Here is a 27,404-nt window from a genome sequence, read left to right as displayed (position 1 = left end):
TCCAGGTGAGGTCTTGGCAGAGCAAAGCAGAGTGCAGAACCAACCTCTCTCGACCTGCTGACTATGCTCTTTTGGAATGAGTCCAGACTGCCATTTGCCTTCTGGGCTGCAAATGCCCATTGCTGGCTTGTGTCCAGCTTCTTGTCCACCAGCAACCCCACATCCTTTTCTGCAGGGCTCTCTCAATTTCATCATCCCCCAGCCTGGACTGACACCGAGGATTGCCCCAACCTAGGTGCAGGACCTTACACTTCACCTTACTGAACCTCATGAGGTTCTTCTGGGCCCATTTCTTCACCCTGTACAGGTCCCTCTGGATGGCATTGTGTCCTTCAGTCTTGTCAACAAACCTGCTGAGGGTGCACTTGATCTTGCTGTGTCAGTAATGAAGATACTGAACAGTACTGCTCCTGGTACAGACCCTTGAGGGACTCCACTTGTCACACATCTCCATCTGGATATCAAGCCACAGACCCTTTGGGTGCAATCATCCAACCAATTCCTTATCCACTGGGCATTGTCCCTTCTGGATACCAGAGCCTCTTAAAGCAGTTTGTGATGCACTTTAAGCAGACTTCATGGATCATAGCGTGAGATCAGGGATAGGTCTGAGCTGAGAATTACTCTGTCCTGCTGGTAGAACCCAAGCAGTTACATCCCAAGTGGGTCAGGAGGATTTAAGTGAGGGTGTTTGAATGTGCCCGGATGCATGGGTACCTGTTTGCTCCATGCCATGAAGGTGTGAGGAGTCTACATAATCTCTTCAAAGTGGTGATCTGGGGGAATTTTGTGCCTTGAAAGCAGAAAAACTTTCTGGATCAGAGTGAAGAAATACTGGTTGTAAAAGGAGAAGCTGGCTTTGGTTCTTCTTAGCCTGAGCACTTTCTGCCAAGTTGGCTGCTAGGATATTAAGGATCTTTCATTAGATATTCTGAGCCATTGCCCTTGTCCCTCAAACAAGGACATCCTCTGTGGTTCAGAGCTGGAGCAGCCTGGAGTTCAGGTGGGAAAAATCTTTGGAATTTTTCTCCCTTTTTTTTTTTTTTTTCCCCCTCCTTGATGCTTCCCTCATAATTCATATGAAGATTATTGATTAAAGGTAATTGCTGTAGGATATTATTCACAATCCATTAACCCTGATTTATGGCCAAATTCTTCAGCAGGCTTGGGTACTGAAACATCACCACTAATTGTCTTGATTGAGCCTTGCTTGAAATGAAGATCCCTTGCCCCCTCTTCCTCCACCCCTCACCCGGCTTTGCTGCTCTGATTCTTCTCATTTCAGTGTGAAGAAACAGAGTTGTTTTAGCAGTGTGTCAATCTCACCCTTCTGCCATCCCTCTAAAGACAACAAGGGGGTTGTTTTTGTGTGGTTTGATTGGTTTGGGGTTTTTTGGTCTTGCAAGTCAAACTAACGTGAGATTGGGGTAATTTGCATGGGCGCTGTGGGAGGCCATCTAATAGCACCGAAGGCAGCCAAGGAGAACTGAGTTCATCAGTGTTTGTCAGAGCAGGGATTGGGGTGAGTTTTGCTCCTCTTATCTAAGCGGAAGAGCAAACAGGTCATGTGAGCTGTTGGCAGTGGGGACTTGCTTCATAGCTCATCTTCTGAGTCCTGGAGAGGAGAAGGGTTGCTCCATGTCATGGTCTCACCTCCAAGCTGCCCTGTGGCTTTTGTCTGTATGATGCAGCTTTGGAGCTGTTGCTGGATTTTTATCTCCCCTCCGCAGCCCAAAAAATGTTTGCAGATACATTGCTGAGAGGGTCTTGGTCTTCTCTTAAATCCATGTGCAGAATTAGATAGAGAACACCACACAGCTCTAAGAGGAAGAGAATCGTCAGGTCTCTTGTCACTAGTAATAAGTGATAGGACAAGAAGAAATGGCCTCAAGTTGCACCAGGGGAGGTTTAGGTTGGACATCAGAAGAAACTTCTTCACAAAAAGGATTCTCAAACACTGAAACAGGCTCCCTAGGGAGCTGGTCAAACCTCTATCCCTGAAGGGGTTTAAAAGCCACAGAGATGTGGTGCTGAGGGACCTGGTTTAGGACCACCCTGGGTAGAATTAGAGACTGGTTGAGCTCAATTTAGGATTTTTTTTTTCCAACTGAAATGATTCTATGATTCAATCTCAAGATGGCTCATGCAGGAAGAGGGATCTTTCAGCCTGTAGAACTGGCTTTTACTAGCATCCTGCTGGTGCTGTGGTCGCTTAGAATCATAGAATCATTTTGCTTGGAAAAGACCTTTAAGACCATCTCTAACTCCCAAGTCCTGGTGCTAAACCATGTCCCTCAGCACCACATCTCTGCAGCTTTGAAACGGCTCCAGGGATGGGCATTCCACCCTCACCTCCCTGGGCAGCCTGTTTCAGTCTTTGAGAACATTTTTAGTGAAGAATTTTTCTTCTAATAACCAACCTAAACCTCCTCTGGTGCAACTTGAGCCCATTTCCATTTGTCACCATAACAAGACTCTTCAGTTGCAGGCTGTAGAATATTTGGGTTTAAGCTCTTTGGTTTGTCAGGCTTCTAGTAAGTTTACCCAGACCTGAGTCAGTGAGTTTTGGTTCCCTGCACTAAATGTTTTCCTTGACTTGCTGTATCAGTATTGAGAGCAAACATGAGGTCACAATCTTAGGAGGACTCAATGAATTCGTCGTCAAGTTTTATGGACCACAAGGAAGTAAGTATCTGACCCAACCCTCCTTCTGTAAGAACAACCTAATGGCTCATGGTGGGGACCAGAGAAATGACACATTCTTCTGGAGTGGAAAAGGAGAGATGAGCAAACCAAAGTGGGAGTAAGAAATCAAAGAACAGCAATTCTTGAAGGCTTCTCACTCAAGGGTAGCGAGAAATTACAACCGTGAGCAGATGAACCACCTCCCTTGGAGCTGAGCAGAGCTGGATTCTACCCTTAAACAACTAAGCCTTCTGCTATGGCCTTCAGTATTGATCCTTAATTTTTCTAAACCTGACTCACTAGTTTTGTGGCAGTCATCTAAATTTTTTGTGGAGTTTGTAATTAAAGAGGTGTTTTGTAGTGGCTAGGTCACAAGTGCCTTAATTTAGTAACATCTTTGAAGGTGAGTCCCCTCCCTGGAAGGTGTTTGAGGCCAGATTGGATGAGGCCTTGAGCAACCAAGTCTAGTTGAAAGGCTTCCCTGCCCACAGCAGGGGGGTTGGAGTTAGATGATCTCTAAGGTCCCTTCTAACCTAAGCCATTTTATGCTAAGTGGATTATTCTAAAGTCTGTTTTGAACAAGGCCCTTGTGTCTCTCTGCTGAGATCTTCTGCAGTATCAGTTAAAAATCATCCCTTTCTTGTCAGGCAGCACAGGAGGAACCTTAGGAGATTTGATATGAAATCTTTACCTCCTGATGGAGCCAAGTGTTCTTCCAAAGATGTTTTCCTCAGCACTGCAGTTCTGTTTCTTTTCTCCTGAGTGAAGCAGTGTCTAACATCTGCATTTCTTTCCTTGCAGCACCATATGAAGGTGGAGTATGGAAAGTTAGAGTCGACCTTCCTGATAAATACCCCTTCAAATCCCCATCTATAGGTAACCAAGAATATTTTTGTCCAAAACCTGGTGGTGGTTTTACAGATGTTATTGCTTGTACCATTGTGGCAGGTGAAGTTGCACCAACCCTCAGGGCAACAGCTTTGCTTGGAGTCTGCAGAATGCTTTTAGCATGGAATTCCAGCTATCATGGCCCAAGTGGACAGCAAGTTTGGTCTTTTAGGTGAAGGACCAGGAGCTGGAAGTGGGATTTGGAAGTGGGATTTGGTGGCACATTCACATAGTGACGAGTTGAGGCTCTCTGCTATGTGCTTTTTAATACATCCCTGGAAGTGTTCGAAGGCCAGGCTGGCTAAGGTCTTGAACAACCTGGTCTAGTGAAAGGTGTTCCCTGCCCTAGATGATCTTTAAGATCCCTTCCAGCCCAAACCATTCTGTGATTCTGTGTTCATCATCTTGGGATGAACCTTGCTTTTGGGACTAAATGTGGATGGAAGTGAAGACAGGAGCTGAAGCCTCTGTCCTCTTGGATTAGGTGATGCATGTCTGGAAGAACATAGCAGCCAGGGAGCTATCATTAGAAAAACTGCAGCTGATTAGACTTGTCACAGGTGTGTTTAACCTTTGGGAGCATGTTGGAAGTGTGATAAGATGTTCTTCAGATTGGATCCATCCTTCAGTACCCAGAAGGGACCTACAAGAAAGCTGGGAAGGGACTTTCTACAAGGGCTTGTAGTGATAGGATAGGGGGCAGTGGCTTTGAGCTGGAAGAGGGAGATTGAGACTGGAGATTAGGAAGAAATTCTTTCCAGTGAGGGTGGTGAGACACTGGAACAGGTTGCCCAGGGAAGTTGTAGATGCCCTCTCCCTGGAAGTGTTCAAGGCCAGGCTGGATGAGGCCTTGATCAACCTGATCTAGTGGGAGGTGTCCTTGCCCATTGCAGAAGGTTTGGAACTAGGAAGGGATCTTTGAGGTCCCTTCCAACCCAAACCACTCTGAGATTCTATGATCTTACTGTTGTCCTTGGCTACTGATGATCTAACTTGGATGTCTTCTGGTGCCTAACTTCATCCCAAGCACTTAAGCTATCACTCAAATATATTGCCAGTATAGCTTGAAAAACTGGAGCAGATGCATGAAGGTCCAACATCTCTCTCCCATCTTGTGAAGTAAGTGCTGGTAACTCTGTGCTTCTCCCTCAGAAGGGTGTGCTTGTGGTCAAGCCACCAGAGAGGACTCCAAAGAACTGAGAAAACTGCTGATGGGGAAACTTGACTCTATGGGTTGGACGAGATGGGTCCCTTCCGACGTCAACATCCTGATTTGGAGTTGATAAGTGTTGGCTGCTCTCTTAAAATAGACTCTTACACTACAAGTGCCTCCTATTTAAGATCTCTCTGGTGTGAGGAATAATCTGTCTAGTTCCAAATGTTGAGCTGTGCCTTCTGGGAAAGAGAGGCATCATTTTTAGACCATCCTTTACCTTGTTGGGTTTCTTTTTTTTTCCTTTTTTTTTTTCTGTCAGAACCTCAGCTGAACCACAAAAATGTGCATGCAGCTGAGTAACTGCTGCAGCTATGCCAACCTGTTTCTCCTTCCTCTTGAGTCAGCTCTGAAACTTGCTATAAACCTGCTGGAGATTGCTGATGAGTTATTTGGTGCCATTTTCCCCTCCCTGATTTTCAAGTTCCACAAAACCAGGGTGCTGTTACATTGCCAATCTGAACCATAGTATCATTTTGGTTGGAAAAGACCTCTCAGATCTGGTCCAACCATCAACCTAAAACCACCATGGCCATTAAACCATGTCCCCAAAGTGTCATGTCCACGTGTTTCTTGGATACCTCCAGGGATGGTGACTCCACCACCTCCCTGGGCAGCCTGTTCCAATGCCTGACCACTATTGCAGTGCAGAAATTTTTCCTACTATCCAACCTAAACTTCCCCTGGCAGAACTTCAGGCCATTTCTTCTCATTCTAGCACCTGATACTGCAGGGGAGAAACCAATCCCCACATCACTGCAACCTTCTTTGAGGTTGTTGTAGAGAGCAAGAAGGTCTCCCCTCAGCCTCCTGTTCTCCAGGTTAAACAACCCCAGTTCCCTCATCTGCTCCTCACAGGACTTGTTCTGTAGACCCTTCACCAGACTTGTTACCTTTCTGTGGACATGCTCCAGCACCTCAATGGTCCTTCTTGGAGTGAAGGACCCAAAATTAAACCCAGTATTTGAGGTGGCTACAGACAACTGGGCATGTAAACCTCTGCTTCCTTCTTTTGATGCTAGTTATAGTTGATTTTCTCTCCTTCTAATACATCCTTTCTGGATGTATTAGAAATCAAGGTCTCTGGCTTAAAGTGAAAAACCAAACTCCAGTAACCTGTGAAAGCACAACAGCTCAAGGTTGGCTGTGTGTCTATATGTGTATTTATAAATACAATGTGCATTTATAGTGCTGTTGATTTAGGTTCTGGTTAGTTGTATGGAAGGTGTTGGGTATTTTGGTGGGTTTGGCTTGGAGGCAGCCAGAGATCAGAGCTGGCCCAGCTGTGTTTTCAGAACTGACACCACAAGGATGGCCTTTCCTCCTTGTGAGCACAAGGAGGTTGCAGAGGGGTTATTTTCTGCTCTAGTTGTTTTGTCCCTTCTAATATTGCATTTTTGGTGTCTTCCTTTTAGTCCAGCAACTTTCCCTCAACAGCTTGCTTACACCTGTTGTGTTGTGACTGCCTTATTCTGGACTCATCATTGCTTCTAGGGGCCTGCAAGGAAGGGGAGCCTACAAGAAAGCTGGGGAGGGACTTTCTACAAGGGCTTGTAGTGCTAGGATGAGGGGCAATGGCTTTGAGCTGGAAGAGGAGAGATTCAGACTGGAGATGAGGAAGAAACGCTTACAATGAAGGTGGTGACACACTGCAACAGGTTGTCCAGGGAGGTTGTGGATGCTCCTCCCTGGAAGTGTTCAATGCCAAGTTGGATGATCCAACCTGATCTAGTGGAAGGTGTCCCTAGCCATGGTGGCTGGGCTTGGAACTAGATGATTTAAAGTTCCTTCCAATCCAAACTATTTCATGATTCTAGCATGCTTCCCTTGCCCTGTGAGTCTCTGTTGGAGAGGCTGAAACCCACCTCTTCTCTTGCTGAGCTCCCCAAATGCTGGCTTTTCTTCTTTGTAGCTTCTGGGAGCCTGAATTACCTCCTGGGTGAAGCAGCCTGCAGCTGAAGCTTCAGGTTGAACAAATAGTTTAGGATAGCGCAGAGCTGGCTTAGCAAAGCAGGACTTGGCTCTCCTGCAGGGAGGAAAGAGCTGGGGAGTGGAAGCTCCAAGGAGAGCTCTAGGACCTGGGGAAGCTTCCAAGTGGCTGCAGGAAGAGGTTTGTTTTTCTTTGTCTGGTTCCCATTTCTCAAGCCCCAGCCCAGCTTATCTGGAGAAGCCAGAGCTGAGTGACGTCTCAGCCCCTTCCTCCGGGCCAGCCCAGTCTGCTTTCAGAGGCAGACTGGGTGTGCAGTGCCTGATACTGCTTTGGGCATTACAGATAGCTTCAGAGCTGAACTGGGAGCTTGTAAAAGACACAAGATCATCTTCTCTTCCTATTCCAGTGAGCATGGGTGTCCTACCCCAGCCTGAGCTCCGGATAACACAGGGGTAGGAATTAGTAGGGCATTGCTGTGGCAGTCTCTGATTGGTAAAGAGGTGGAAGTGAAGGATTTCAGAGATGGTGGAGCTCATAAACGGACAGAAGGTCATCTCAAGCACATGGGTGGCTTGTTTGCAGCCCTTCTGTTCTCAGCACCTCATAGCTCCCCACTGTGGTGACAACATGTGGAGTTCAAATTGCCTGTGGAAGTTGCTGGCTTGTGTAAAGCACAGAATCCAGCAGGTGCCTTTCCTTTAACAAATGACACTTTTATGTTGAGGCTTAAAGCCAAAAAAATGCTGTCCTAGCAGCTTTCCTTGTTCCTATGGTACTGCAGGCTAACATTTTCTTTCCATCTTAACACAGTCTTGAAGGTGGTATGGACGTTTTGGGGTTTTTTTTTGCAGCAAATGACATGATGGCTTGAAGCAAATCCAAGTGTTCAAGAAAGCTGCTGCTGAAAAATAGCTGCTAATAGTTGCTCTCTAAGCTGCTCAGATTGCTTTTATCCCAGCATGACTGAGTGTGAGGTATGGGAAGAGTTGGTGCCCTCCTCCTGACAAACCTAAATACGAAAAGGAGTTGTTTTGTTTTTGTTTTTTTTTTTTTTAGAGCAGGTTCCAGATTTGTCATCTGAACAAATGTGGATTTTTTTCTTCTTTTTTTTTTTTTTTTTAGACCTTGAATTGAGTAGTGGTCCTTGTCACAGAATCATAAAATCATAGAATGACTTGAGTTGGAAGGCACTTTAAAGACCATCTAGTTCCAGCCCTCCCTGCCATGGAGAGAGACACCTTCCAGGTTGCTCAAGGCCCTGTCCACCCTGGCCTTGAACACCTCCAGTGAGGGAGCATCCTTGGGCCCCATCCAGCCTGGTCTGGTCATAAGTGTCTGACCCAGTTTAATTTATCAGCCATTTAAGATTGATTAATGAAAGAGAGATAAATCCAAGTGATACTGAAGGAAAGACAACTATTTATTTTATCAGATTTGTCAGTGCTTATCAATACTTAAAGATCAGTCTCAAGAGGCTGGGGCCAGAGTCTTTCCAGTGGTTCCCAGAACAATATGTAATGGATACAAACTGGAACATAGGAAGCTCCATCTGAACAGAAGGAGGAACTTCTTTGCTTTGAGGCTGGTAGAACACTGGAGCAGGCTGCTCGGAGAGGCTGTGGAGTCTCCTTCTCTGGAGAGATTCCAAACCCACCTGAACATTATGTTTCTGTGCAGCCTGCTCTTGGTGACCCTGCTTTAGCAGGGGAGTTGGACTAGATGATCTCCAGAGGTCCTTTCAGCCCTTAGGATTCTGTGAAACTGCTGGAATCTATGCTTGATACCAGCCGCAGTCTTTTTCACCTTTGAGGGTCTCCAGCACAAATCTTTGCTCCATGTGGTGGCTCATCTCCTGCCAAATCTTTGCTCCCTTGCCCTCTCTACAGCTCCCTTCTCAAATATGTGTGGTATTTATTTCCTGCCCTCCTCAGGCTGATAATTATCTCTGTAGTCTATTAAATGATGCTGCCCCAGGGACAGTGCTCTCCTGACAAGGCAGGTAATGCCTCTGCTTAAAGCTCTGAACCATCCTGGGATCCGTGTGAAAAGAGCAGTTCCTGGGAGAGCTTCCAGTGTTTCATCACATCCAGGCACTGCCTGTTCCTTGCTTTGTTTTTGCTGTATTTGGGCAGATCCCATGTTGGAGCAAGATGCTTGTTTTGTTTGGGTTTTTTTTTTTTTTTTTTTTTCTGACCCAGAGCTATAAAGCATGCAGGAAAAAGGGAAATCACAGAATCCCAGCATGGTGGGGGTTGGAAGGGACCACTGGAGATCATCCATTCCAACCCCCCTGATAAAGCAGGGTCACCCATGGCAGATTGTCCAGGTGGGTTTGGAATCTCTCCAGAGAAGGAGACTCCACAAGCTCTCTGGACAGCCTACTCCAGGGCTCAAAGGCACCAAGTTTTTCCTGATAGATCCTCCTGGGTTCCAGTTTGTGCCCCTTGTCCTGTCACTGGGCACCACTGACAAGGGCCTGGCCCCGTCCTCTTGGCCCCCACAGGTCCTTCAGCTCTTGCTGAGCATTGCTCAGATCCCCTCTCAGGCTGCTCTTCTCCAGGCTCAACAGCCCCAGGGCTCTCAGCCTTTGCTCCTCACAGAGATGCTTCATGTCCCTCAGCATCTTTGGAGCCTCCACTTGACACTGTCCAGTAGTTCCCTGTTTCTCTTGGACTGGGGAGCCCAGAACTGGACCCAATACTCCAGCTGTGTCCTCCCAGAGGCAGAGAAGAGGGAAAGAAGAACCTTCCTTGACCCTTCTGGTCACAGTTTTTCATGCACCCCAGGAGAACTTTGGCCTTCTTGACCATGAGGGCACGTTGCTGGCACCCTAGGAAGAACCAGATGTAGAGCTGTTGGGTGGGCACTGGGCTTGAGTGCTCCCACTGAGATGATCTAGCTCCATTCATGTCCCTAAATACTCAGATCTTCAGGGTTCAAACAAACCTCCTCAACTTGAGCAGGTTGTTGGAACAAAGCCAGCTCCTAACACATCTCCAGTTGCTTGCTGAAGCTGCTCTTAATGTGAAGATCCCTTTCTGCTTTTGAGGACCTGACACACTCCCCTGCTAGATTTTGGCTCTGGTTTTGCTTTCTCTTAGCCTCTGTTTTGAGCTGTTTATGATTTTTGGGAACCCTGCTGGCACTGCTTCCCTGCTTTTCCCCTTCCTTCTGGGATTTAATATCTTCAGGCAGACTTTCTGCCTCATCTCTTCCTGCTTTATTTCAAAGGACACTTGTGAAGTACTTGAAGTACTTTTTGAGCTCCCAGGTCAGGAGAACACTTTGTGTAAATTTTGTGTGTTTTTTAACAGTCCTTAACTCATGCCAGCAGCTGGAGATGGATGCTCTTTGATGCCATCAACACAGGAGGAAGCTCAGAATGTGAAGGTCCTGCCCTGCTCTGGATGATAGGAACAGTAGAAACATGAACCTGGGAGCCTAAGCTCTCACCTGGAAGCAGTGTGGCACAAGAGAGAACATCCTGAAACTGTGCCAGGGAGGGTTAGGTTGGATATTAGGAAAAATTTCTTCGCTGCAGGAGTGGTCAGGCATTGGCACAGGCTGCCCAGGGAGGTGGTGGAGTCACCATCCCTGGAGATGCTCAGGAAACACGTAGACATGGTAGTGTGGGATGTGGTTTAATGGCCACAGTGGTGTTGGGTTGATGGTTGGACTTGATGACCTGAGACATCTTTCCAAACCAGAACCATTCTATGATTTCTTTTAGTGCTAAAATCTGGTGAAATACAGAATCACAGAATGGTTTGGGTTGGAAGGGACCTTAAAAGATCGTCTAGTTCCAGCCAGCATTTGAGTCACTCCTAGTTTCTTAATAACCAAATGGCACAGCTGCAAATTTACAGAATCACAGAACTGTTGCAGTTGGATGAGGTTTTGAGCAACCTGGCCTAGTGGGAGGTGTCCCTGCAGATGGCAGGGGGTGGGGGTTGGAACTAGATGATCTTTAGGGTCCCTTCCAACTCAAGCCATTCTATGCTACTGTGAAAATCAAATGCCTCCTATGCACACAAAACATATGGAAGCATTGTGTGTGTCTATAAGGAGGCACTGTGACAGCCAGGACAGGGATGAAGCAATGTTCATCTCCAGCCAGGATTTACCAGATCTCTCCTGGCCTCTGCTTAATTTTTTTTTTTTCTCAGCTGCAGCTGCTATTTTTATTTCCAGCTCCTGTCTCTGGCTTGCTTTACATTTTGCTGTTTAGAATTTCATGAGTCACTTACTGGCTGTGACCAGGCTCTTCCCTCTCTGTTGTGTTGCTCCTTCTTGTGACCTAGAGGAGCAGTGAAGATGGTTGTTCTTCCAGATGCACTTGGCTTTGTCTAAGGGCAAAGTGAGACACCTCACAAGTCATTTGTGTCGCTGTCTCCACCTGGGTCTGACGCAGATTCCCTCTTACTATCCATCAGGAGAATGGCAACAGCCTGACAAAACGGGCTGGGGGCTGTGTGTTGGTGTTTTCAGCCTGGCTTGGCACAGATTTGCTGCCCTCTGTGCCAGTCTCTGAAGCCCTGGGCATCAGGTGATGGTTGCACCTAAGCCATGAGATGAACTGATACTGCGCAGTGCTTTGTGCATGTTTTTCTAGACATTGTTGCTCTTATCCATCAGTTTGCAGACTGGTGGTTTGATTTTTTTTTTTTTTTCTTTTTTTTCCCCCCCTTTCTGAGAAGGATCCCTCAGTTTTGGGGTTTTCTTTTCCCCTTCCATGAAGAAATCCCTCAGCAGTTTGCTCTTGAGCAGGAGGATCCGGAGTTTTTAGCTCTGCCACTGTTTTTCCATCATCTCTCAGACATATTTTGCTGTCCTGATCTTCCCTGCTGTGAGGCTGCCACAGAATTATTTATGGTATTGTTTTGAAGAGCTGCTAGAATTGGAGTATGGTAACATAAACTGTTCCACTTCTGCTGTGGGCAAGCTGGTGCTACCCAGCTCCTTGCATCACCACCATGCTGTCTGTGAATGCCTCTGTGTGACTGCACAGCTTTTATTTGCCTCCTAACGTGTTTGACTCCTATATATTCGGGCTCCTAACCTCCAAATCTTACAGAATCATAGAAGGGTTAGGTTGGAAGGGACTTTAAACATCACCTAGTTCCAACCCCCTTGCCATGGGCAGGGACACCTTCCCCTAGACCAGGTTGCTCAAGGCCACATCCAACCTGGCCTTGAACACCTCCAGGGAGAGAGCATTCACAGCCTCCCTGGGCAACCTGTTCCAGTGTCTCACCACCCTCACTCTGAAGAATTTATTTCTAATCTCCAGGGTGAATCTCCCCTCTTCCAGCTCAAAGCCATTGCCCCTCATCCTGTCACAACAAAGCCTTTGTGAAAAGTCCCTCCCTGTGAAAAGGGACCTGTAGGTGTTCGTTTCCACAGGACCCTGTGAAAAGGTGTCCTGTAGGCCCCTTTTCATGAAAAACAAATCTTTGCCTTTACCAGTGAGAACTTGCTGACCTGAGAGTGCTGCACTTAAAACCACAGAATGGTTTTGGTTGGAAAAAGACCTTTGAGATCAAGTCCAACCACTCCCTAAGTCTACAAAGTCTGATGTTAAATCATGTCCCTCAGCACCACATTTGTGTGGCTTTTGAGCACCTCTAGGGATGAAGATTCAACCACCTCGCTGAGGAGCCTGTTCCAGGGTTGAGGAACCTTTCAGTGAAGAAGTTTCTTCTGATGTCAAACTTAAGCCTTCCCTGGTGCAACTAGAGGCCATTTCCTCTCTTCCTATCACTTCTTTGTGAGAGGAGACCAACCCCCACCTGGCTCCACCCTCCTTTCAGGGAGTCATAGAGAGTCAGAAGGACTCCTCTCAGGTGGCATTGGAGGTGGACAGATCCTGTGCCCTTCAAATGGAGACCAGCCACACAAGAAACCAGTTGTCCCAGTCTGCAGGGCTACTGTGTGGAAGAGTAGGGCAGAGGCCTTGCCCTAGTGCCCTCTCCTTCATCCCCAATCACTGTTTCTCAGCCTGTGGTGTGTGGCAGGCTCGTGATCACTTACACAAGAAGGTAGCCTCTGAAATGAGGGCAATGTGGGTTTAAATTTGTGTTCCCTCACAGGCTTTTGGGTGTTTGGGCAGGGGGAAGGAATAAACATTATGTGGAGCCTAATCTTATCTGGCTGGCAACATTGCAGGAGGACTTGGGAGATCTTTTTCCATTAGGTAAAAAAAGCAGAGGAAAAATGCTGCTCTTGACCTCTCTGTGCTCTGCATAAGCTTTGTTGGGTGCTGATCTGTGTGCATAGACTTCTGCCCTGAGTTTTGAGTGGTCACTTAAGCCATGTTGGCCTAGTGTGGGGTTTAGAAACACTGCTCTTGACCTCTACATGAGCTTTTCTGGGTGCTGATCTCTGTGCACAGACTTTCTGCCCTGAGCTTTGGGTGGTCACCTAAGCCATGGTGACTTGGTGTGGATTTTAAAATGCTGCTTTTGACCTCTCTGTGCTCTACACAAGGGTTTTTTTGGGTGCTGATCTCTCTGCATGAGCTTTGGGTGGTCTCCTAAGCCAGGTTGACTTGGTGTGGTGCTTAAAACTACCTACACCCTGCTTCAGAGAGACTGTAACCACCTTCCCACCTCACTGGCCAGGAAGTCTGAGCAGTTTTGTGACTTGGCCTCAATCTCTTATGGAAAAGTAAAACTTTGAGGCTTAGTCTTGTTGCACTGCATGATTACACACACTAGTCCTGCTAGCTGTTGGCTTGGCACTGTGGTGGCATAGAGAGGAATTCTGCTGTCACAAGTTGGTTGGGTGGTGAAGTGTCCAGTTGACTTCATTTTATGAGCAAAGAGAGCAAGCAGTGGTGAGTTTGGGATGGGGATGTGGATAGAAAGCAGCTCCACTCTGGCACATTTCCCCCAGAGCTGGTGGGAAGTCCTCTTGAATGTATCACTGGTGTGGTTCACCATGCAGGTGACCCCCAGCTGAGCTAGAAGATGTGAAGCCCACGTTCATGCCAGTGCTGTGCTTGCTGCCATGCTGCTGTTCCTCTATCCATCCACAGGGCTAGCAGCACCAGGATTGCTTCGATAGCTGTGCTGCAGGGGAAGAGAAGGTCTCCTTTGGGGACCTCTCAGCTAAGCCAGCAGCTATGCTGTGGCTGTACTTTGAGCTCAGATAAGCAGCAGGCTGCCTTTTGAAGTGCTGCTGCTTGGATTGTGGTCGGTTCCTGACTTGGGGGAGAAGCTCCAAGGAGTGCCGAAGGGTTGCTGTTGCTGCAGGGCCAGCACTGTGCAGCTGAAGCTGTGGGAAGAGCAAGGAGACCATCTCCAGCCTTGTTTTCTGATCCTTCTTATCTCCCAAGTTGAGTCCTCAATGGTAGATGAGCAACATGGTCTTGTAGAAGATCTCCCTCCCTATGGCAGGTGGTTGGAACTAGATGATCTTTAAGGTTCCTTCTGACCCAGACCCTTCTGTGGTTCTATGGGGGCTGTACCAAGGTAGGAGACCCTTTCTAAATCACAGTCCATTCCTGTAGGTGTAGTGATAGGGGAACAATCAATGTGCAACAACCTCTTGCAGGAGCTTTTTTGCTCCACAGGACAAGTAGAAGTGCCTTGAGAGTCTTCAGTGCACCTCAAGTTACCCAGATATTGGGCAATGCAGTTGGTGAAGGACCTGGAGTTGTTCTTCCTGGAGAAAAGGAGATGAGTGGAGACCTTCTGACTCTACAACTCCTTGAAAGGAGGTTGCAGTGAGGTGGGGTTGGTCCCTTCTCCCTGGTGTCAGGTGATGGAATGAGAGAAAATGGCCTGAAATCGTGCCAGGGAAGGCTTAGGTTGGATATTAGGAAGAACTTTGGTACTGCAAGAGTGGTCAGGCATTGAAACAGGCTGCCCAGGGAGATGGTGGAGTCACCATCCTTGGAGGTGTTCAAGAAATATGTGGCCATGGCACTCTGGGACATGGTTTAATGGCCCTGGTGGTTTTAGATTGATGATTGGACTCCATGGTCTTGAAGTCTTTCCCAACCAAAACAATTCTATGATTCTTGAAGAACTTGGTGGCAAAGCAGCTCATGTTGGTTCTGGCAGTGCCTTCTAGCTGGTTTTTGGGAACTTAACTCTTCGAGTCACTGCTTTGACCCAACTGCATCTCTATGCCCTGGGTGCACAAGTAACAAGTGGTAGGATGAGAGCAAACAGGCAAGTTGCACCAGGAAACGTTTAGGGTGGACATGAGGAACAATTTGTTCCCCTGGAGGGCTTTCAAGGCCTGAAACAAGCTGCCTGTGGTGGTGTCACCATCCCTGGAGATATTTAAAAGCTGTGTAGGGACAACGTTTAGTGGTGAGCATTGGATTAACTGTTGGACTTGGTGATCTTGAAGGTTTCTTCCAACCAAAGGGTTCTGTGATTAGAGTCATCTATAGGCCTGAGCATGGTGAGAGAACATCATGTCATACTGGAAAACATCCAGCAACCGGAGCTCTTTGAGTGTTGCTGTGTTTGCAGCACCAAGAAGATTGAAAGCCTTTCAGTTAGCTGAGGTTTCAAAGTGCCTTTCTCTTCACACATTTCTGTCAACCCACAGAGCCATGACTCCAGGGCTAGTGCAGAAATGCCAGCAAGTTTGGAAGGTCAGCATCTGCACATTGGTTCAGCATCTTCTAGGATCAGAACAGATGTGTCCCTTTCTGTTGTGTAACTCCTTGCATGGAGTCATAAAATCATAGCAGCATTAAGGTTAAAAAAGACCTCTAAGATCATCAGGTCCAACACCTCCATGAGCATCAGGCCATGCCCTAAAGTGCCACATCTACTCTTTTAACACCTCCAGGGATGGGGATCCAGCACCCTGCCTGTTTGGATGGACAGTTTATTTTCTGTTCTCACCCAAACCCTTTATGTCCATACAGATTCTATGCAGTCCTGGTTCACCTTCAAAAATAGTCCTGGATCTTGGTGTCCCTCTGAAAAGAGAGCACTGGAAGAGGCTGCCCAGAGAGGTTGTGGAACCTGTAGCCTCTGTGCTGCTCAGATTCCTCCACAGGAGTGGCTTTTCCAGGGGGCAGTGAGAATGTGCTTTTTAAATGTGAAGTGTTCACAGTCAGTCCAGCACACAGAGTCACAGCTGCTCAGGCTGTGACCTTGGCTTCATGCTCCAGGTTGTGGTGAGAACCCAAAATCAGGAGTTTGACTTTAGGAAGTCGTCATGGAGTCACAGAATTACAGAATGCTAAGGGTTGGAAAGGACCTCTGCAGATCAACTAGGCCACCCCTCTGCTAAAGCAGGGTCACCCCCAGCAGCTTGCCCAGGACCACAATGGCCAGGTGGGGGTGGAAGCTCTCTAAGAGAAGGAAACTCCACAACCTCTGTGGGTAGCCTGCTCCAGGGCTCCAACACCCTCACAGCCAAGAATTTTCTCATGTTCAGATGGAACCTCCTGGCTTCCAGTTTGTGCCTACTACCCCTCATGCTGTCACTGGGCACCACTGACAAGAGTCTGGCCACATCCTCTTGCCCCCCACCCTTCAGCTCTTGCTGAGCATTGCTCAGATCCCCTCTCAGGCTGCTCTTCTCCAGGCTCAACAGCCCCAGGGCTCTCAGCCTTTCCTCTTCACAGAGATGGTCGAAGCCCCTCAGCACCTTTGGAGCTTCCACTGGACTCTCTCTAGTAGTTCCCTGTCTCTCTTGGACTGGGGAACCCAGAACTGGACCCAGGACTCCAGCTGTGTCCTCACTCATGTCTTGACCTTCTGGCCACACTTTATCATGCACCTCAGGAGGCCGTTTGCCTTCTTGGCCACAAGGGCATGGCTCATGGTGATCTCTACCAGCACTCCCAGGTCCTTCTCCACAGAGCTGCTTTCCAGCAGTGCTCATCTGGAGTTCTCCATGGTTTATCTGGGTGTGCTGTGTCCAGGACTATTAGCAGTGAACCTCCCCCAGTGTTTGTGCTGGCTTGGGAGGTTTGTTTTTTTAACTGGGGACTTCCTCTTCCAGTTGGAATTCCGTTTTTCCCTGGCTGTTGAAGCCTGCTTTGTCTTTTGTATTTGTGAAAATAATTACAGAGCAAGTCAGTCCTGATAGAGCAGCATTAAAGCTTTGTCTCTGCAGGAGACTTTCCAGCTCAAATAGAGGAGGAAGTACTGGTTTGAGGTAATTTCTGGGGCAGCAGAAAGAGGTAAGAACAGAGCTGCTTTTGGCCTGCTTATATCTGTAGGAGAATGAGACTGAGGGAACCTTGAAGACTTGCAAGATGATGTTGCAACAACCTAGGAAGCACAGGGAGGGGGTGTTGGTGTCCTATCTTGAAGAACAACTGTATCATTTGCAAAGCTTGAGAGAAAGGACAATGTGAAAGAAGAGATTGTTCCTGCCTTGGGCTGAGGGCAAAGATGCCAGAGAAGAATTAGAAATTTTCAGCACAGGACGTGCTGGAGCAGACAACTCTTCTCCATTGACAGGCAGCTTAAACACTCAGGTGTGTGAATGAAGGCTTGTCCAAAACCTTACAGATGGGTTTGTATCACAGCCTTGTTCAGCCAGCTGCAGGTGGCTTTGGTAGAAGGTCCTAGGATATGGGTGAGATGATCAGAAAATCAAAATGAAAGGGATGCCTCCATCCCTTAACATTCTCCCTACAGCTTCTGAGGTTGTAGTGAGGGAAGATCTCACTGGTCTCTACAACTCCCTGAAAAGAGGTTGGAGACAGATGGGGTTGGTTTCTTCTCCCAAGGAATGAGCAGTAGGAGAAGAGGAAATGGCCTCAAGTTGTGCCAGGGGTGATTTAGGTTGGATATTAGGAAAAAATTCTTTCCTGAAAGAGTGGTCAGGTGTTGGAACAGCTTGCCTAAGGAGGTGGTGGAGCCACTGTCCCTGGAGGTGTTCAAGAAATGTGTGGACATGGCACTTTAGGATATGGTTTAATGGCCATGGTGATGGTCTTGATCTTGAAATTCTTTTCCAACTGAAACAATTCTATGCATCCATAGTGGGGGTTGGTCTCTTCTTCCAGGGAACAAGTGACAGGATGAGAGCAAACAGGCTTAAGCTGCACCAGGGGAGGTTTAGGTTGGACATGAGAACAATTTCTTCCCCAAAAGGGTTGTCAGGACCTGGCTCAGGCTGCCCAGGGCAGTGGTGGAGTCCCTGTCCCTTGGAGGGGTTTCAAAGCCATGGAGATGTGGTGCTGAGGGACATGGTTCAGTGGTGACCTGGCAGTGCTGGGTTGATGGTGGGACTTGATGATGTTCAAGGTCTCTTCCAGCCAAAACAATTCTGGGGTTCTGGTCTAGCTGGGTTAAAAAAGAGCTGCTCTGCATCCCACATACCAGAACAAAGTGTTTAATTCAGCAGCTCTACATCTTGCCATCCTATTCCTGTTACTTGATGTCTTCACAGGTTCACAGAATGGTTTGAGTTGAAAAGGACCTTAAAGATCATCTTGTTCCAACCCCATTGCCATGGGCAGGGACACCTCCCACTAGGCCAGGTTGCTCAGGGCCTCTTCCAGCCTGGCCTTGAACACCTTCAGGGGGAGGGGTCATCTGCAATCTCCTTGGGCAACCTGTTCCAGTGCCTCACCACCCTCCTTGGAAAGAATTTCATCCTCATCTTCAGTCTAAATCTGCCTTCCTCAAGCCTTCCCCCATCCTTTCTTCTGTTCTGCTTTACCAGAACTTTATTTTTTTTTTTCCCCCTCCTAAGACAGAGACAGGATTAAGAGTCAGGATCAATGCTCACTGCAGCTCTCTCCAGTGCCAGCATAATGGATCTGTGACCTGATTTAAACCTGTCAGAGCTGCCATAATGTAAATATTTGATGGCTTTTTCAAGCCTGCTTCAGTTTTTGAAGCTCAGTCATGGCAAAATATTCCTGAAAGGCCTTTGTTAGGGTGGAGCTGTTGGTGCAGTTCTTTGGTGGTCCTTTCAGCTTGCTCCAGCTTTGGGCATGATTTTGGCCTCGCTTGCTATTTGTGCAAAATCCCAGCAGTATGAACATGAAATTATGTTGGTGTCATAATACATGGGGAGGAAAAAAGGAATTCAATCCATATGTCAGCTCTTAGCCCAGGTGGGCAACCATGCTGTCACTCAGATTGTGATCATGATCCTTGCTTGTGTCCAGTTCTGCTGTCCCCAGCATAGGAAGGACATAGAACTGTTGGAGCGAGTCCAGAGGAGGGCCACAAAGATGATCCAAGGGCTGGAGCACCTCTGCTGTGAGGATAGGCTGAGGGAGTTGGGGTTGTTCTGCCTGGAGAAGGCTCCAGGGGGACCTTATGCCTTCCAGTACCTGAAGGGAACCTACAGGAAGGCTGGGGAAGGACTGTTTAGGAAGGCTTGTAGTGACAGGATGAGGGACAATGGATTGAAACCAGAGCTGGATAGATTTAGATTGGACATCAGGAGGAAGTTCTTCACCACAAGAGTGGTGAAATACTGGAAGAGGCTGCCCAGGGCTGTGGTTGAGGCCCTGTCCTTGGAGACATTCAAGATTGTTGTGTCCCTGGGCAGCCTGTTCTAGTTGGAGATGTCACTGCTCACTGCGGGGAGGTTGGACATGATGACCTTTGAGGGTCTCTTCCAACTCTGTGCAGTCTGTGAATCTGTCTCTGCTCTCAGCCATCATGTGCAATGCTTCACTTGGCTTTTGGGGTGGATTTGCTTTATTTCTACAGAAACAGGTTGTGTTGTGAATCCCTTAATATCTTTGTTCTGTAAACTGAAAGGGAGGGTATTTTTGAAGTGCCATCTGACTTGAACTCAAGATTCAAGCAGGTAACTAGAAAACATGTCTCACATCTACTGCAGTGAGACATCTTCTCCCATGATGTCCTAAGGTTTTGGAACCACCAGTTCCACTGAAACAATTCCATTTGCAAATCAGAAGAAAGAAAACACTCAAATCTAGAAGCCTGACATGGACAAAGACATGCTGAGCTCTCTCATTCCAGACCTTGCAGTTGAGCTGTTTTCTAGGAGCCCAGAGGTACCAGGTGATAAATTCGTTGCTGTTCTGGTGCAAAACTCAAAGTCTCATCTCTCTGCAATCAATCTCCTGCCCCTGACTGGCTGACAAATGCAACTTCCAAGTTCATAGAGGCATTTGAAAAAAAATTAAATCACACAGCAAATGTCGAGCTGGAAGTTTTGGTTTAAACCCAAAGATCCTTGAAGCTTTTGATAACTCCTTATCAAACCTGGGTGCTTGATGGTGCTGCTGAGCTTGATAATACTGCAGCACAGAACCTTTGTGGTGGGATTTGCACTGGGGAGAGGGAGTTCTGCTGAATTTTGAGGGGATGGACAAAGGACCCTGAGGGGCAGAACGCTGCCTGTGTGGTTTAAAGGTTACATAGCTATATATAGCATAGCCAAGGCTGGGGTTTTATTGAAACCAGTCAGATGAGTCCTTGGCCAGTAAATTCCAGTCTCCTCTTGTTTGCTGTTATTTACTAGTGTGTCTCTTTGCAGGATTCATGAATAAAATTTTCCATCCCAACATCGACGAAGCGTAAGTAGATTGCCTCAGGTGGGCTTTGTCCAAGGGATTTGTCTCACTCTTAACTTCATTTTGGCTTCCTGATGGGCTCAGGATGCTTTCACCAATCTAAAAAGCCCAGAGTGGGAGATGTTTTGCCACGTTGTGGGTTGTTTGGGTTGTTTTTTTTTTTTCCCCAGTTTAAGGTTTGTTAAGAGGAGCCACTTTTGCTTTAGTCTTTCCATATGGACCAAATCATTCAGTGAAGGTTCCAATTTATTTTCTTTTGAGCAGAGGATGAAGATTCACATTTTCAAAGGCTTTGTTAACCACAAAAGAGGGATAAATCAGAGCTTGCCTTGAAACAGTGGGGCAGGGGAAGGTGGGGTTAGGTTTTCTTAAATCCCCAGAGTATTTCTTGAGTGTGACTGTGTCTAATTCCATCCCTTTCCATGTGTTTCAGGTCAGGAACTGTATGTCTAGATGTAATCAATCAAACTTGGACAGCTCTCTACGGTGAGTTTGGTGTTTCCCTGAAAGTTGATCGGGTTAATGTTTATTTGGTGTGTTAACATAACACAGCTTGATGATCTTAGGCCAACTCTTGGTTTGGTGGTTGCTTGTTTTGCTGAAGTTTTAGGCTCCTCACAGAGCCAAGATCATGAGAACAGCAAGATTTTCATGTGAAAATGCTTTCATAGATTTGTTTTTTATGCCAGAGAGGTGAAAATAAATCTCACGAAGGATCACTCAATCTATTCATAGAATCACAGAACTGTTTTGGTTGGAAGGGGCATTAAAGATCACCTAGTTACAAGCCATCTTCCATGAGCAGGGACATCTTCAACTAGGTCAGGTTACTCAGAGCCCTGCCCAATCTGTCCTTGAAGACTTCCAGGGATAGAAAGCCACAGCTTCTCTGGGTAAACTTCCAGTGTTTCACAACCCTCAACGTGAAGAATTTTTTCCTTTGTGCTTACATGGAACTTCCTGGGTTCCAGTTTGTGCCTGTTGCCCCAGGATGTCCATGGAGTGGAAGAACTGGACACTTCTGTACATCTAATTTAAATCTCCCCTCTTTCAGTTTAAACCCATTGGCCCTTGTCCTGTCACAGCAGGCCCTGCTAGAAAGTCTGTCCCCAGCTTTTGCCTCAGCCCTTTTAAGTCCTGATAGGCCACCAGAAGGTCTCCGTGGAGCCTTCTCTTCTCCACTCTTGTGTAAGAGTATTCAGGAGAATGTGCACATCAAATCCTTCATGTTCTTCCATGAAAAGCTGATTTTCACCTCTAGGAGCTGAAGCTTTGAAGCTAGAGGGGTGAGCTACTTCATATTCCTCACAAGCTCTCTTTGTCAGGAAACCCCAGGCTTTGTGAATCCTGGGTGGGAAATTGCTATAGCAACTTGTTGAACTTTACTCCTCATCAAAATGCCTGGAGTGTAGTAGATGCACAGAGTATGCTTCACCTGGTTCTGTGGTGAAGGCTCAGCTTAACCCTGACCCAAGTGCTCATGGAAGAAGAGGATTCTCTTGGGTCTTGGGAGGATTTGATGTGAGGTGGAGGAGTTGAAATGGTGTTAGCAGATCTTGAATGGTTCAGCAGCAGAATCCAGCTCAGTGCAGCATGTGCTGGTGTTCCACAGCTTTAAATGCCACCTGCAGATTGTGGGGATGGCTGCATCCACAATCTTCCTGGGCAGCCTGTTCAGTGTCTCATTCGATGATCTTGAGCAAGATCTGGAAGCACATCTGTTGGTGGACTTGCAGAGGTGGTAACATGGAGCGTTGGCAAAGATCTGCTTGGACCTCCTGTGCAGTGCTTCTGCAGCTGTATCTTTGCTGCTGATGGAGTTAGAACCTGGTTTTCTGTGGTTGCAGCCCAGAGCTGCAGTAACCAGGGACTGGAGCATTTCTGTGAGGAGGAAAGGCTGACAGCCCTGGGGCTGTTGAGCCTGGAGGAGAGCAGCCTGAGAGAGGGGATCTGATCAGTGCTCAGAGATGAAGTACCTGGGGGTAGGGGAGAGGAGGAGGCATGAAGAGGATGTGGCTAGACTCTTGTCAGTGGTGCCCAGGGACAGGACAAAGGGCAACAGTCACAAACTGGAACCCAGGAGGTTCCATGAGGAGAAACTTCTTTGGTGTGAGGGTGGTGGAGCTCTGGAGCAGGCTGCCCAGAGAGGTTGTTGTGGAGTCTCCATCTCTGGAGAGATTCCAACCCCACCTGGCCGTGGTGATGCTGGGCAGTGTGCTGTGGGTGACTCTGCTTTGGGAGGTTGGACTGGATAATCTCCAGAGGTCCGTTCCAACCCACACCATGCTGGGATTTCTGTGTAACCATGTGCACAGGGAGACCTCCTGGAGATGCCTCCCTATAACTGCCCACCCATTTTGATTAGTCTTTTAGACAGTGATGGGCTCTGAGGACTTTACCCACCATGAGATGTGGCTAAGTTTAGCAGCTCCATGAAGCTCAGAGAGGTGTGAGCCCAAGAAGAGTCACACCAATTTCTTCCTGTAAGAGATGGGTTGAGATGGCAAAGCTGCTCACATGGTTGACCCAAAACAATGTTGAGCTTCCCTTCCAGCAGTTCTACTTTGATCCACACTGGTGTGGACTGATAATGCATGTCCACAGGCAGGATTTCTGTGGCCCAGGGAAGTTCTGGGTGCCTCCTCCCTGGAGGTGCTCATGGCCAGGTTGGTTGAGGCCTTGAGCAAGCTGGTCTAGTGGAAGGTGTCCCTGCTCGTGGCAGTGGAGTTGGAACTGGAGGATCTTGAGGGTGTGTTCCAACCCAAACTGTTCTATGAATCTATGAGAGAGAGAGACACCCATTTTAATTAGGAAAGAGAGATCCTGAGAGAAGATGAGTAGAACGTTCACAAACAAAACCCAGCAGAGAGGCCCCCACGCTGCTCTGCCTCTACCAACAGCTGTCCTGTGACCAAACCTGGTGCATAGCCCCAGCACTGGGGGTTTAATCTCTGCTCTGCATGGGTGTACAAGGTTCTTCTGAGGCTCCCAAGGAGAAATGGTAGCACAGGGCTTGCTTCTGAGCACCTCCACCACTGAAGTGTCATCTTGGGGATGTGGGAAGGAGGTTTCTCGTCTCCACAAATGACTCATCGGCACCAGAAGGACGTTTCCTGTTGTGGATTCTTTAGTGACAAGATGCCAACTGGCCCCAAGGTGTTAATGTGAGCTCTTCACATTCTGCAAATTGTTTGGAGCTGGAGGAGGGACTTGTTGGTTGCTCTTTCTATTAACACAGTCATCTAAAGCACTTTGGAAGAAGCTTTATGCTTGGGATATGATAATTTAGTGACAGAGCACATTTAAGGAGGGTGATAGAAAAAGGTGGAAATAGGAGAAGAATTCAGTGGGGGGTGAAGGACCTCAATGTTTATTTTTTTTTTCTTTGTGGGATGATTAATTGGGTTGCCTTTGGATCTGTGGCCATGAACAACTTTGTCTTTCCCTTCCAGATCTCACCAACATATTTGAATCGTTCCTGCCCCAGCTGCTGGCCTATCCCAACCCTATAGATCCTCTAAATGGTGATGCTGCAGCCATGTACCTCCACCGACCAGAAGAATACAAACAGAAAATTAAAGGTGAGGACAGGAAGTGAACACAGGGATGGAATGGGTGGGGGCTTAGGGTTAAGCTCCTGTGAGTTCCACCCTGGAGGAATGAGGTCAGTGGCCAGTCACAAAACGTTTTAGGTTGGAAGGGAACCTTTTAAAGGTCTCATTGAAGGTCTCTGTCCATTTTAAACTGAAGTAAAGAGGCGGGTGAGCTGCTGCTGCCATGGATGCAGTGGGGTTTAAATCATTAAGATACCCTAAGGGCAGGCTGGAAGCAAAGCTGGGTTAGGTTTCACCTCAGTCTGGAGAGGCTAGAAAAATGATTTGGTAGAAAAGGTGCCCTGCTGAGGAAGAGACAAGGAAAAGTGTTAAGCTGAAATGGGAGCATCCAATTGCACAGTTCCTGGCTGGAAGGTGGTTTGATAGCAGCTCTGTGATCTGAGGGCAGCAATCAAGGCATTAGTGATGCTGTTGGAGACATCAGGAATTGTCAGCAGGTCACAGAATCACAAGATGATAGAGATTGGAAGGGACCTCTGGAGATCACCTAGTCCAACCCCCCAGCCAGAGCAGGTTCACCTACAGAATTTCTTCCTTCCCTCCAGTCTAAATCTCCTTCTTTTGAGTTGAAAACCATCACCCTTTGTCGTAACAGCCCCTGCTCAAAAGTCTGTTCCTAGCTTTCTTCTAGAACCCCTTTTAAGTGCTGAAGGGCCACCAGAAGGTCTCCCTGGAACATTCTCTTCTCCTCTCAGCCTGGCCTCGCAGCAGAGGGCATCCAGCCCCCTCCCCTCGTTGTTGTGGCCTCCTCTGGCCCTGCACTAACAGATCTATATCTGTCCTGTGCTGAGATGTGTCTTAACAGGTGAAAGGGAAAGAAGTGGAGGAGCTTAATCTAGAGTACTGAACATAGGTTGTGAACTTTGACATGTCAAAGGTGCCTTGAAAGGGGCAGGGAATGATTTGTCCTGTGCTCAGGGTGACCAGGATGTGGTCACAGATGTGTAACTCAACTGGGGCTGCCCAGGCTAAACATTAACAGTGACCAGTGAGGGTAGGTGAGCACTGGCAGAACCAGTGAGGCAGCTGGTGTGTCTCCTCCTGGAAGGGTTGAAAGAGCACGTTAGGCAAGGCTGAAGAGCAGGGTCAGCACCTCCTTGGCATCGGGGGAGGCTCCCAGGTCTGGAGATAGAACTGACTTAGCAAGCAGACAAGTGAGACACAAAAGGAATTAATCTTTCAAACATCAGAAGTAAGATTTAAAAAATCAGAATAGTGGAGGTGTTCAAGCCCAGGTTGGATGAGGCCTTGAGCCTCCTGGGATGGTGAAAGGTGTCCCATGGCAGGGAGGTTGGAACTGCATGATCTTGAAGGTCTCTTCCAACCCAAGCCATTCTATGAATCTTATGAATTTAGGAAATGACTCTACAGCTGCAAGGTGTTTTTTTTTTTTTTGTTTGAGGGTGGAATTACAAATGAGGGCAAGCAAAGCTGTGAGTTCAATGTTGAGTTATTCAGCTCGCTCTGCTTGACTCCCTTGACAGCTCCATGACAGGATCAGAACAATTACCCTGCAGACCTGGCCTGCTCAGTATCCTGAAGTCCACTGCTTGTTTGGCTTTTGTGTGACAAAGCTTCCAGGCAAAATAGTTTGTCAGATAAAATCTCCAGGCCCAGCACAGGGGACGCTTTGCGTGTCCTCTGTACTTCGATGGAGTGAAAGAGGATAAATCCCAAGGAAAAAGGCAAATAAACTGCAGCTGGCCAACAGCAGGAGCTTCAAGGAAGCTCAAAGCTTCTGCTGCTGTCAATAGCCAGCTGAAGGTGAGCCAGTGTGTGCCCAAGAAGGCCACCAGCATCATGGCTTGGATCAGCAAGAGTGTGGCCAGCAGGAGTAGGGCAAGGATTGTCCCCCAGACTGGGCACTGGTGAGGCCACACCTTGAGAACTGGGGTCAGTTTTGGGCTCCTCACTCCGAGAAGGACATTGAGGTGCTGGAGCAGGTCCGAAGAAAGGCAACAAGGCTGGTGAAGGGTGTGGAGCACAAGGCTTGTGAGGAGCACCTGAGGGAACTGGGGTTGTTGAGCCTGGAGAAAAGGAGACTGAGGGGAGACGACCTGGCTCTCTGCGAGTCCCTGAAAGGAGATTGGCACCGGCTGGGTGTTGGTCACTTTTCCCAAGGGACGAGGGAGAGAGAAAATGGCTTCAAGTTGCACTAGGGGAGGTTGAGGTCCACCATCAGAAGAAACTTCTTCATTGAAAGGGTTCTTAAACGCTGAAACACCCTGCCCAGGGAGGTGGCTGAATCCCCATCCCTGGAAGCGTTCCAAAGCTGCAGATGTGGTGCTGAGGGACGTGATGTGGCACCATGAGCAGAGTTAGAGTGGCTGCACTTGGTCTTTTCCAGCCAAAATGCTTCTATGAACATCCCTCAGGGAGGCTGGCCAAGCCCTACTCTCTCATCCTGACATGCCAAGGATAGTCTTCTCCCTCATTTCCATCCTGAAGATGATCCAGAAGGAGCGTTAAGTGCTTACAAGGTGGCTGATGTTCCAGGTGCCCAAGAGTCCTGCCTCTGCTGTCTCTTCCCAGCCTTGCGTGACAAGGATAAGATGAAGCTAACCAACTGTGGTGCCTCATACTGTAGTGGCTTAAAAATAGCCTTGGAGATGTTAAACTTATGGGATGGATTGGAGCAGCGCCTCTGCTCTGGGAAGCTTAGAAGAGCAGATGCATAATTGATTGCTGCTGCTTCTCATTTTTTAGTTATGAGCACATAGGGGACTTGTGTGGTAGTGCAGAGATGGGTGGAGGCTTGGAGATGTGGCCCAAGCTTTTGTAGCTCCTGTGATTCTTGGGATGAAACCCAAACAAGGAAGGATGTATTGTGGACCTTGTCAACATCCATTATCATCCCAGAATCCCAGCATGGTGAGGATTGGAAGGGACCTCTGGAAATCATCCAGTCCGACCCTGTTAAAGCAGGGTCCTCCACAGCAGCTTGCCCAGGATCACAATGGCCAGGTGGGTTTGGAATCTCTGCAGAGGAGGACACTCCACAATCTTCTCTGTGCAGCCTGCTCCAGGGCTCCAGCACCTTCACAGCAAAGAAGTTTCTCCACATGTTCAGATGGAACCTGCCGGGTTCCAGTTTGTGACTGTTGCCCCTCCTCTGGTCACTGGGCACCACTGACAAGAGTCTGGCCACATCCTTTTGGCCCCTACAGATCCTTTAGCTCTTGCTGAGCATTGAGATCCCCTCTCAGGCTGCTCTATTCCAGGCTCAACAGCCCCAGGGCTCTCAGCCTTTGCTCCTCAGAGATGCTCCGGGCTCCTCAGCATCTTTGGAGCCTCCACTGGACTCTCTCCAGTAGTTTCCTGTCTCACTTGAACTGGGGAGCCCAGAACTGGACCCCTGTGGCCTCCTTAGGGCAGAGATGAAGGCAGAAGAGAACCTGCCTCCACCTGCTGGCCACACTCTTCTTCATGTACCCCAAGACACCATTTGTCTTCTTGGCAATGAGGGAATGTTGCTGGCTTATGGTGACCTTGTTTCCCAGCACTCCCAGGTCCTTCACCACGGAGCTGCTTTTTTTTCTTGTATTACCAGTGTGCTGCTGGAGACTCATTCTTAGGGTTAGA

At 47.9% G+C, this 27,404-nt stretch overlaps 1 protein-coding gene across 4 annotated transcripts in view; it reads left to right on the top strand.

The window, feature by feature from the left end:
• The window catches only part of UBE2H (ubiquitin conjugating enzyme E2 H), a 62,508-nt gene that overhangs the window by 29,456 nt on the left and 5,648 nt on the right, over positions 1-27,404 (top strand). The window contains exons 2-6 of one of the 4 annotated variants that reach the window (XM_054399435.1): positions 2,609-2,685; positions 3,487-3,561; positions 20,172-20,211; positions 20,642-20,694; positions 23,661-23,789. In XM_054399435.1, coding sequence (XP_054255410.1) covers positions 2,609-2,685; positions 3,487-3,561; positions 20,172-20,211; positions 20,642-20,694; positions 23,661-23,789 — 374 coding nt within the window. Of the gene's footprint in view, positions 1-2,608; positions 2,686-3,486; positions 3,562-19,303; positions 19,694-20,171; positions 20,212-20,641; positions 20,695-23,660; positions 23,790-27,404 lie in introns of those variants that run through there. The other 3 variants (XM_054399438.1, XM_054399437.1, XM_054399436.1) reach the window with 3 other exon arrangements.

The sequence above is a fragment of the Indicator indicator genome, chromosome 3, assembly GCF_027791375.1.
Source record: "Indicator indicator isolate 239-I01 chromosome 3, UM_Iind_1.1, whole genome shotgun sequence".
NCBI lineage: Eukaryota > Metazoa > Chordata > Aves > Piciformes > Indicatoridae > Indicator > Indicator indicator.
This window is presented reverse-complemented; position numbering and strand designations above follow the sequence as displayed.